We start from the raw sequence: 11,390 nt of genomic DNA on the forward strand, positions 1-11,390 counted from the left end.
TTTTATACAACATCCAGTGGGATACTTAAGTCCAACAGATAGTAGTATATTTTCAAGAACACTAAAGTTAGGATGGCATGACAACAAGGAGAAGTGGACAGATGAACCCGGGTACATATGAACCCACTTTCGAAACACATTTCGAAATGCTAAAAAAAATCTGAAAAAAGTTGCACAAGCACGTCTCCATGTTCTATGTACGTGCATAAAGTTTCACGGAAAATAACTTTTCTGGTGGCTTGTGCAAAAAAGACAAAAAATTATGTTGTGGAACACTACTTAGAAGCACTGAAATTTGTCTTTTTTACGGAGACAAAACAAAAAATATTTTTTCACAAAACTTTATGCCGCGTACACACATTTCACAAAACAAAAAACATTTTTTCACAAAATTTGTCTTTTGGATTTTTTGACATTTTAAAACGTGCTTAAAATGCTTTTTTTTAAAGTGGGTGCATATGCCCATGGGTTCGGGGGGTGCCCTCTCTGACAACGAGACGCAGGTTGTATCTTTTTATTTACAAATTTTGTCCAAGTTTATAAAATTTGATATTTACAAAAATCTATACGCACTGCATTATATGTATTATAGAGCAAACACTTAGCAAAAAGTGGCCTCAACGGACCCACATTTTATTTTGACAGAAACCACACGTTCTCTCTGTCATCCTTTTGCCTGTAATTTTCCAGGTCATAGCCAGGACCATGACCATGATGAGGAAGAGCACTAGGCTAGCTCGGCCATGCTCTCCCCGAAATTTCTTTTCTCATGACAGGATCGGAGGAGGTTTCTCTCATTGTTTCCCCGTTCTTTTCCTTTTTCCGGCCTTTCTCTTACTTTTACCGGAGAGGAAGCGGGTTCCTGAGCAATCAGCACCTTTAGCCCAGCTGGACAATGTGGTCCGAGGAGAGCTTGTAGCCGGCCCTTGGTCGGTGGTTGCCACTTTGGGCTTCCCAAGCTCGTGCGTCTTGTAGAGGAGGCCGAATTTCGTGTTTTGACCCTTTTTAGAAAGTATTTCAGGATCTGGTCCCGGTTTAAATTTTTTTTCGAGATTTGACCCTTTTGCCTACCGCCAGGGCATCTGGCGGTAGGGTTAGATAGCCTACCGCCAGGTCCCATGGCGGTAGGAAACTTATCCACATCAGCACGCGGAGACGGCGCCGTCCCCCTCCGTCGCACCCTACCGTCATGGGCCCTGGCGGTAGGCTGTCTAACCTTACCGCCAGGGGCCCTGGCGGTAGGGTCCGGGCAGTTATTTCGCCCGAGACCGCGCCCCTTCCCTTCTCCCCACCCCTCCCCTCCCCCAAGTCGGCAGTTTCTCCTTTCTTTCTCCCCCAAGTCGCCCCTCTCTCCCTCTCTCATCTCCTCCACTCCCCCCCTTGGATCTTCACCGATTCTTCACCGTTTTGGCGGATCGAGATGGCCCCGAGGAGAGAACCGTAAGCTCCTCCGATCCCTCCAATTAGTTTTTGCAAACTTGCTACCGATTCGACGCATTATTTGCTTGAAATCCCTCATGTTTTTGAAATTTTTTTCACCTAAGATTGATTGTAGTTGTAGTTCTTAGTTCTTTAGTAAGTAGTGGTATTGGATATGTACGCTAATCAATAGTTCATATGTTAGTGTGAAGATGAACCCTAGTTCATAATTTTTTTTGTTAAAAAAATTATGATGTATTGTTGATAAAGGGATGAACCCTAGTTTGATGATGCATGTTGATATGATGATATGCTCTAGTGTGAAGATGAACCCTAGTTTGATGATGCATGTTGATATGATGATATGAAGATATTGTTTGGAAAATTTTGTTTAAAAATATGAAGCTATAATGTATGTTGGAGTTTTTTTTATATGATGCATGTTGATATGATTTGATCCATCATGTGTAGTAGATGTTGTTGGAGGAATATGCTTAAAATTTGATCTTGATATGATTTGAGTTCATTGTTTGTTTATGTATGCTTATGCTTATGGTGCTTTTGTTTATGAAACTCTATTAAGGCGGCCACCTCTTGCGGACAACATCGGCCCACGGTACTGCATGCTGGACTGGGCATTCGACAAGGGCCATCGTGCCCGTTTCATAGAGAACGGAGAGGTAAGTGATATGAAAAAAAAATTGATCAAAGTTCTCGGATTGATGAAAATGATTTCCTAACTTTTTGGCGTTCACTTTTTAACAGACGCTCCAGCCACTGCGCATGAGGGGTCACGGGGTTCATGGGCATATGGACTACGACGAGCGCTACGCGCCGTTCTTCAAGAGAGCCCGTCTGTTGGGTTTCATGCTGCAGTTCAAGCGTCAGCCGCCGACGCTTGTCCACGCGGCTCTCACAGCTCTGATTGACCGTTGGAGACCGGAGACCCATTCTTTCCATCTGCCATGAGGGGAGATGACGGTGACCCTAGAGGACTGGGGGATGATTACTGCAATGCCGATCGAGGGTCATGCACTCACCGGTCGAGTGGAGAGGGCCAACTGGCAGGAGAGGGTCACCACCCTCATCGGCGACTGCCCCGGTGCGAAGAGTAACCGTACATCCGGTGTGCCGTTGCCCTGGCTCTCGGAGCACCGGAAGACATGCCCCCAAGGCGCAGATGAGGCGACTGTGGAGTTGTACGCGAGGGCCTATCTGTGGTATATTCTCTCGGAGGTCGTGTTTCCAGACAGCCCCGGGAACTCTGCCAACTGGGCGTATCTGTTCTTCCTAGCGGACTGTGATGCAGGATACAGTTGGGGGACGACATCTCTCGCCTACCTATACCGTTCGGTAAGAGAGTGTCTAATTGCGTACCTACCTACGAAAGTGTGTCCATGACATTTTCTTATATCTGATCCTCATTTGATGTTTTGCAGCTTGACGACGCAACGCAGAGGACGGGAGACAAGTCCAATATGGGTGGCTTTGTCTGGGCCTTCTCCATTTGGATGTGGGAGCGGCTGCCGGTGGGGCGTCCGAAGAAGTTGCCAAGACGCCCATGGGAAGACTATGGCGAAGAAGGCGACGAGACTCGAAACCCCACCGTAGCTTACGAGTGGGACGTTGTCAAACTCTACACGGGCCTAAACAAGACTTCGTACAAGACCTACACCAACGAGTTGGACGCTTTAACGCATACGCAGGTATATGAACTCGCACAACACCTTTCTCTTTGATTACGCTATTGACCGAGAGTGCGAACTTACCAAGGTATATGTAATAGGTAATCTGGTGCCCGTATCGACAAGAACGAGAGTGGGCCTTTGATCTGAACGTGATGTGCGATGCGGACCGTGTTATCTGGCGGTGCATCGTGCCCATGATCTGTGTGTACGCCGTCGAGTGGCATTTGCCACAACGCGTGGCCACGCAGTTTGGGATTTATCAGCATACCCCACCGGGCCAGCCCACCGATACCGGCGGCCACGCGCTGCACCTGTGAGCTCTTTGTTCTCCGTGAGATTATCATGTTTCTTGTTGCTTATGATGATCTCATTGCACTTATGATGATTCTTGTTGCTTATGCCTTGCAGGATGAGCCGGCAGAAGAATCGGTCGATCACAGACTGGGGAGAGAAGCATAAGACTCATGTGACGGAGTGGAACCGATGGAGGTGGCGTAAAGACGTGGAGAGGAGAGTGACTAACTGGGATGATTACCTGGGCCGACACATGAGGTGGTACGATGATGGCCAGAAGCACTGTCTTCGTCTCAGGCCTCGATGGACGGCGGAAGACATCGCGGAGCTGGAGTGGGCTGACCCCGATGAACAGGAATACCAGACCGGCATCAGAGACATGCACAGTGGATTTAGGGAGTTTGCACCCCTCATCAACAGAGTGGTACGTTTGAACCGACGGTCGTATTTAAAATATTTTATTCGTCAATGTGACTGACTTATGTCGTTGCAGTCTGGTGAGCTGAACAGATGCATCTTTGAAGCCTCAGATGCACTAAGTCATCTTCCCGGGAGCGTACAATCTGAGACCAGAGTCAGGGGGACGATGAAGGTACAATTTCAGTCTCCTCGAAACAGATGCATCTTGTTCACTTGCAGTCAGTCGATCTGAACTTATTATGACCTTGCTTCATTGTGAGTGCAGAAGTTCGTGCAGCGTTGTCGCAAGCTGGTAGGGCTGCTTGGGTGTGCTGGAGCTGGGTCAGTTGAAGCTCATCAGCCTGTAGCCACACAGGGTATCATCGGCTCATCGAGCCATGCTCCGTCGTCGTCTAGGTTGGTTGGGGAGGAGGAGGATGAGGAGGAGGAGGAGGAGGACGAGGAGGAGGAGGCCATATATGAAGAAGGGGAGGAGGAGGATGAGAGCAACGGGGAGGAGGAGTACGATGAAGATTATGGACCTCCAGCAACTCAAACGTCTCAAGCATCTCAGCTGCCGAAGAAGAGGAATCCGAAGAAGAAGGATTTGCTGAGTCCGGACCCTTTCCAGAGACCGGTTCCTCGACGGCCCAAGAAGAAGACCGAAGAGAATCGTTCAAAGAGTAACGAGGACCGTACCTCCAAGAGGGGAAGGAGCAACTAATTATGCTCTTCGATAGTTGGCTCTTTTAGTTTCGTTGAACTTCGTTTGATTGAACTATTCGGATGGTTATGAAGCTACGTGGAACTATGTGTTTGCTATTTGTGGATCTATGTGTTTGCTATTTGTGAAACTATGTGGAACTCCGTTTACTAATTAGTTGAAGTTCGTTTGAAATGTTCTATGCACTTCAAATTTGTTAATGTGTATGTGATGCCCAAGTTTAATTGTTTGAGATCTGTGATATTGTTGTCATATTTGTGAAAATTGCTATAATATTATTGTCATATTGAATTTGAAAAGAAGCAAGCAAATGAACTTAAATTCATAAAACACAGGACCCTACCGCCAAGGCCCCTGGCGGTAGGGTCAGACAGCCTACCGCCAGGGCAACTCAATTCTCCGTTGCAGAATCGTTACACTGAAAAAACAAGACCCTACCGCCAAGGCCCCTGGCAGTAGGGTCAGACAGCCTACCGCCAGGGCAACTCAATTCTTCGTTACAGAATCGTTACACTGAGACAGGAACCTACCGCCAGGTGCTCTGGCGGTAGGTTTGGACAGCCTACCGCCAGGCCTCCTGGCGGTAGGTACTTATCCACGTCAGCGCAGTCAAACGGCCGCCGTCCCCCTCCGTCGCACCCCTACCTCCATGGGCCGTGGCGGTAGGCTATCTAACCCTACCGCCGTAGGCCCTGGCGGTAGCAAAAGGGTCAAATCACGAAAAAAAATTCAAACAGGGGTCAGATCCTGAAATCCTTTCCAAAAAGGGTCAAAACACGAAATTCGGCCTGTAGAGGACCCTGAGAGCATCCACAACCCGGACCTCCACTTCCCCAATAAATGTTTGGCGTCCGGCCGGATAGGCCCTGATAAAAATGTCATCTAATCAGACCCCTTAAACCCAACCCAAACATCCGGTTGTTTTATACCCCTTATATCTAGCCTATATAAGGGTCGAATATGAGACACCGGACACGTCCGTCATGTCGAACTGACGGACAAGACCTACATGTAAACCCATTGGCCCGACGGGTTCCCCTTTGATTTGGCGAGGACACATTCATGTAGCTGCTCTGACTCGCCACCCGAGGGACAAAAGCTGACTATTTAAGACGGATGGCAAGGGTAAACCTTAGTCGCCTCCACTTTTGTCCTCTCCCTCCCACACGCCAACACCGTTTTCCCTGCCAGCTTTTCCTTCCTCTCTAACCTCGTCGTGCATCACGGTCCGACAGAAGATCACATATTATAAAATTGCTCATGCATGTGCGTCGGGCGGAGATCGCGCGGGAGGTGTGTGCCACCGAGATACGTCATGACCAACGCCTTGCGGATGAGGACGACGAGGAGGAGGTAACCATGGAGGAGGCGCCCGGGATGGAGCACGACAAATTTGGCATGGAGAATGCGGAGGCAGAGTTCCACCTCGCCCAAGCCACGGAGGCGGAGTCGAAGCACTTCACGGCGGAGCAACAGTTGGAGAGGTGGAGCAAGCTTCCATTGTTGCATTCGCGGCACTCGTCGCCTATCCTATCCTCATGTCCAAAAACCAAGCCATCTTAGAGTCACTCTAGTCCGAACGGAGGTGATGGTGAACCCTATCGTATCCACCTCACGGACATGAGGTGGGAGCGGCTATTCGCAGACAAGGACAACGATGCTGAGGTGGCGGAGCGAATGACCATGAGGCCCGTGGCTATGACAAGGGTGTCATCTACATCTTCAACGATGATGAGGAGAAGTAGGGTAATTTCCATTCAAATGTAGCTTGTTTTATTTATGTATGATGAACTACGTATGGTGAGTATATATGGAAATATTAGGTTGCAAATAGGGGTGTGGTTTGCAATGGCGGACAAATGAGGGATAACCGACTCCTGTCCACGGTCCCATCCGGACGCCGACATATTGGAGGTCAAATTTGCGCATCTCCATTATAGATGCTCTGACATGTCAAAGTATCCTTGTAGTTTGGCGGTGATTTCAAACCTAATTTACCTGTGTGCTCTACCCTGTTTGCCAATGTGTTATTTGGATTTTCTTTCTTTAATTACAAAGAGTTTTTGTGCACCCTTGTTTTATCTATTTAATAAATAAAGCAGTTCTCCTCCTATCGTAAAAATAAGGGAGTACCTAGAACTCATCTAGATGAGATATAGTTTGGTCTCATTCACTTTAAAAATAAGAACAGATACAACCCACGTCAGCACACACGCATCTTATAGCATCACGTCTAATGGCTATAAAAGATGAATGAGACCAAAGTATATCTCATCTAGATGAGTTCTAGCAAAACTGTAAAAATAATGGGCCACCTATACGTCAGGTGCCTGAAAAAAATATTGCATCAGTCACTTCCTTCAAGGGCCATTAGAATTTCTTCTAACAGATGAAAATAGATTGGAGTACTGTCCATCTTCAACCTCCAAATTCTTCTTCCTCGCGTAGCCACTGGCCAACCCATCCCTAACTGCCTGATTCCGTTCCTCGTGGTCAGCGGCTATCGTCGCCCCACCCACCCCTCAACCTCTCCAAACTGTCATGCTAGCCATCTCCCTGGCCATACCTTTAAGCCCGACACCGGTGAACAACTCTAGCGATCTCCCTACACCCCTGCACCCCTAAGATAGGTACTGAAATTATTGCTTCCTGGCGAGCCTGCACTCCCACATCTCTAAGATAGATAGTGAGATTGCTTCTTCAGCGAGGTTCGCCCTCCCCATATCATGAGCTCAGGAAGAAGAAAAAAGTGACTGACGCCAAGAAAATTTTCAGGTACCTAAGATTTAGCAAACACTCACCCTACCCCTCCCACCCCCACAAAAAGAATAAGTTTTAGTCTGATTCAATCCTTTTTTAACTCCGGCCCCTGACGTTTTTCATAACTTAAGTTGCCATCCAAAAAGAAAAAACAAACCCTCAAAAAACTGAAACTTGCTATCTGAAAAGGAAGTTGCCATCATCGCGTCACTAAACCTGTCATAAAAAACGTTCGGAGTTGTCGTGTGTTCGTGCCACACGTGTGGCACTTAGTTTTTTTTTTTTTTTTGCCAGGAGAATATCTACTGTACAATACAGTCGGCAGATTTTCTTTCTTTCAAAAGGGTCGGCAGAAGAATTGATTCACTCTCTGGGCAAATGCACGTGGACCTCATCGCACATGTGCAAAGATACTTCTGTGTGGGACTACTGACAAGTCGCGGTAAACGATGAGGGTCCTCGCGCGCGCGGGTAGCTCTAGGAGTAATGTCGCGCTTTACTCCTCGTCTCGACTCTCGAGGTTTGTAGCTGAGGGCCGACGCAGACCATTGTCGCTGCAAGCCGGCCGAGGGAGAGGGCGATGGGTTCCGACGCGGCCGCGGTGAGCACCGTGCGGGAGGCCGCACGCATGGTGTGGAACGAGTCCAAGCGCCTCTGGGGCATCGGCACGCCCATCGCCATCGCCACGCTCAGCATGTACGCCGTCAGCTCCGTCACCACCATCTTCGTCGGCCACCTCGGCAACCTGCCCCTCGCCGCCGCCTCCATCGGCCTCTCCGTCTTCGCCACCTTCTCCCTCGGATTCTTGGTATGCTTTGCACGGTCGTTCACGCACACACCATTCTTGCGTATTTTCTGATGCCAACGCGAGGGCTCCTGCAGCTCGGCATGGGGAGCGCTCTGGAGACGCTGTGCGGGCAGGCGTTCGGCGCCGGCCAGGTGGCTATGCTCGGCGTCTACCTGCAGCGCTCCTGGATCGTCCTCCTCGCCGCCACGCTCCTCATAGTGCCCTTGTACGTCTTTGCCGAGCCGCTCCTCCTCGCCGTCGGCCAGGACCCCGTTCTCGCGCGCGAGGCCGCCCGCTTCGCGCTCTACATCCTCCCCGGCGCCTTCTCCTTCGCCGTCAACTTCCCCACTGGCAAGTTTTTGCAGGCGCAGAGCAAGGTCCTGGTGCTCGCCTGGATCGGCGTCGCCGGCCTCTGCTTCCACGTCGCGCTCACCTACCTCCTCGTCACCGTCCTCGGATGGGGCACCCCGGGCGCCGCCGCCGCCTACGACCTCTCGCTCTGGGCCATCGCGCTGGGACAGTCCGCCTACATCATCGGCTGGTGCAAGGACGGCTGGAGGGGCTGGTCCATGGCCGCATTCAACGACATGTGGGCGTTCGTCAAGCTCTCACTCGAGTCTGCCGTCATGCTCTGCCTTGAGATTTGGTACCTCGGCATGATCACCGTCCTCACCGGCAACCTCCAGGATGCGCAGATTGCCGTCGACTCGCTTGGCGTCTGGTACGTACTACTTATAGTTATTACACTACCTCTTTCGAACGTTCTCAACTAACTGAAAATACCACTATATATGCTTCAGAATGCCGAAAATTCAGAATACTGATTATATATAGATGAGCTGACTGAATACTTGTGCTTAATTTTTCAGCATGAACATAAACGGGTGGGAGTGTATGATCTTCATTGGCCTCAATGCTGCTATCAGGTCTGCTTAACTGAAACTGTGTAACTAAACTGTCGGTTCTTGTTCACCAACCCATCGCTCCACCACAGCCATCAAATTTTAGTTTCTAAATAAACTGTTGAACGTACCTGTTTACGTTTTCAGTGTTCGGGTCTCCAATGAGCTGGGCTCTGGCCGTCCAAGGGCAGCGATGCACGCCGTTGTCGTCGTCATCGCCGAGTCGCTGCTCATCGGGCTGCTATGCATGGCCCTCGTCTTGATCTTCAGAGATAACTTCGCCATCATCTACACGAGCGATTTGGAGCTCCAGCATGCCGTCTCCAAGATTGCAGGACTGCTTGGCTTGACCATGGTGCTCAACAGCGTACAGCCTGTGGTTTCAGGTACGATTCTTCCTCTCACATCACAGTCACAGCATGCATGATGATTTTATTTTGTTCATGCCGCCCCAACCTCGTCGACCCCCTGCTTGGAGTTGATGACATTGATGTGACGATGGTTCAGGGGTTGCTATTGGAGGAGGATGGCAAGGCCTTGTTGCATACATCAACCTAGTCTGCTACTACGTTTTCGGCTTGCCCTTGGGCTATCTTCTCGGATACAAGTTCAACTATGGAGTTGGGGTAATTCATTATATACTACTATATATGTTATTTGAACTACTCCTACAAATTGCAAAACAAGTAAAAGATATTTACGGTCTCTAATTCCAGGGGATTTGGGCTGGCATGCTTTCCGGGGTTGCACTTCAGACACTGATCTTACTCTTCATCGTGTGGAGAACAGATTGGAATGCAGAGGTACGATTTTCTATCGCCCTTCCGGTCTTCACCAATTTAACAAATGTGGATAAGAAACACATGTCATCAAACCTTTCCAATCTTCAGTAACCACACATATCATATGACTTATTGCTTCTTCCTTTATTTGTATTGATCGATTTCACACATATTGTATGTAATTTTGTCTGTTATTTGTATGGGAATGCTGAGCTTTCCACCTTGCTCATCTCATAGTCTACAACTGCAGGTTGCACTAGCTTCAAGCCGTGTGCGAAAGTGGGGCGGCATGGATGGAACCAAACCTCTGCTGGAAAATAACTACATCACCTAAGCATTTTTATCCCTTCTTAATAAACATTGTTTGCCTTGGTATTGATGATATCATATATCATTGTGATTTTTTTTAGTATCAATAGGGTATGGAAATCAGGTTGAACTTGTCCAATTACTATATCGTTACAAGTCTAAATGGTTGTGCACATTTCTGTATGCGGAGGCGGAAGTTGTTTCTATCATCTGGAAAAAAAATCATCATCAGCCTGAAACGAGCTTTTGTCTGTTGACATGTACCGACGCAGCGTGAGGCATACTTGTGTTTCATCAATGATTAAGAAAAGGACAGCAACACTACTCGGTTGTAAGAAGTATTATGTAAAAGAAATATATGGGTTAACAATAGTCCTATTCGTTTTCTTAGTGGGGATGCCTATTCGGCGCACTTTATTGCGAAGCCAACAAAGTTACATCATGAATCAAATAAGATAGTCCTATTCATTAGAAGAAGTTGAGTGAACTGAGGAGTGCTCATTGCGCTGTAAACAATCATGTTTGGACCAAACAACTAGCTCAATCATCAAGTGAAGTAAAAAACAGAGTCTTTTTTCTGTCCACCGCAAATAACTGGCTCATATTCCTCAGAATGTTTGCTTGCCATTTTAAAATTTCTAGAATAAACAGAATAAAATGCTGAGCTTTCCACCTTGCCCATCTCATAGTCTACAACTACAGGCTGCGCTAGCATCAAGCCGTGTGCGAAAGTGGGGTGGCATCGATGGAACCAAACCTCTGCTGGAAGATAACTACATCACCTAAGCATTTTTATCCCTTCTTAATAAACATTGTTTGCCTTGGTATTGATGATATCATATATCATTGTGAATTTTTTTTAGTATCAATAGGGTATGGAAATCAGGTTGAACTTGTCCAATTACTATATTGTTACAAGTCTAAGTGGTCGTGCACATTTTTGTATGGCGGAGGCGGGAAGTTGTTTCTATCATCTGAAAAAAAAAATCATCATCAACCTGAAACGAGCTTTTGTCTGTTGACATGTACCGACGCACTGTGAAATGCACCTACTTAGATTGAGGGTTCATACACAACTATCATGCCCCTAAATTCAACAGCAACATTGCTATAAAACACCAAAGATCGTAGCCTTCGAGACAAATCACAACTAACAAATTAGAAACGAAATTGCTCAACATGTAATTGCAGGAATCTAGTTGCCACCTGGGCGAGCCTCACCGGCTTAAGTACCACCGCGACGGCGACGGGGCTGCGCAATACCGCCGTAAAATAGCACACACACAACTCCCCCGCCGACAGGGACGCCGAAGCGGCCGCGAATCC

The 11,390-nt window shown here is 48.1% G+C and overlaps 1 protein-coding gene and 1 pseudogene across 1 annotated transcript; both read left to right on the forward strand.

The window, feature by feature from the left end:
- Positions 1–1,420: 1,420 nt before the first annotated feature.
- Positions 1,421–4,431, forward strand: LOC119340215 (annotated as a pseudogene).
- A 3,329-nt stretch (positions 4,432–7,760) lies between these two features.
- On the forward strand, positions 7,761–10,270 carry LOC119335437 (protein DETOXIFICATION 35-like). Its single transcript, XM_037607569.1, has 7 exons — positions 7,761–8,092; positions 8,167–8,792; positions 8,941–8,997; positions 9,121–9,359; positions 9,481–9,599; positions 9,690–9,776; positions 10,006–10,270. The coding sequence occupies exons 1-7, from the start codon at positions 7,865–7,867 to the stop codon at positions 10,087–10,089; spliced, it is 1,440 nt and encodes a 479-aa protein (XP_037463466.1). The 5' UTR covers positions 7,761–7,864; the 3' UTR covers positions 10,090–10,270.
- The last annotated feature ends 1,120 nt before the right edge of the window (positions 10,271–11,390 follow it).

This window comes from Triticum dicoccoides, chromosome 7B (genome assembly GCF_002162155.2).
Source record: "Triticum dicoccoides isolate Atlit2015 ecotype Zavitan chromosome 7B, WEW_v2.0, whole genome shotgun sequence".
In the NCBI taxonomy this organism is placed as follows: domain Eukaryota; kingdom Viridiplantae; phylum Streptophyta; class Magnoliopsida; order Poales; family Poaceae; genus Triticum; species Triticum dicoccoides.

Coding starts and splice junctions, on each gene's coding strand:
- LOC119335437 (XM_037607569.1), top strand. CDS start 7,865: ATGGGTTCCGACGCGGCCGCGGTGAGCACCGTGCGGGAGGCCGCACGC. Junction 8,998..9,120: donor GGCCTCAATGCTGCTATCAG/GTCTGCTTAACT, acceptor TTACGTTTTCAG/TGTTCGGGTCTCCAATGAGC. Junction 9,600..9,689: donor AGTTCAACTATGGAGTTGGG/GTAATTCATTAT, acceptor CTCTAATTCCAG/GGGATTTGGGCTGGCATGCT.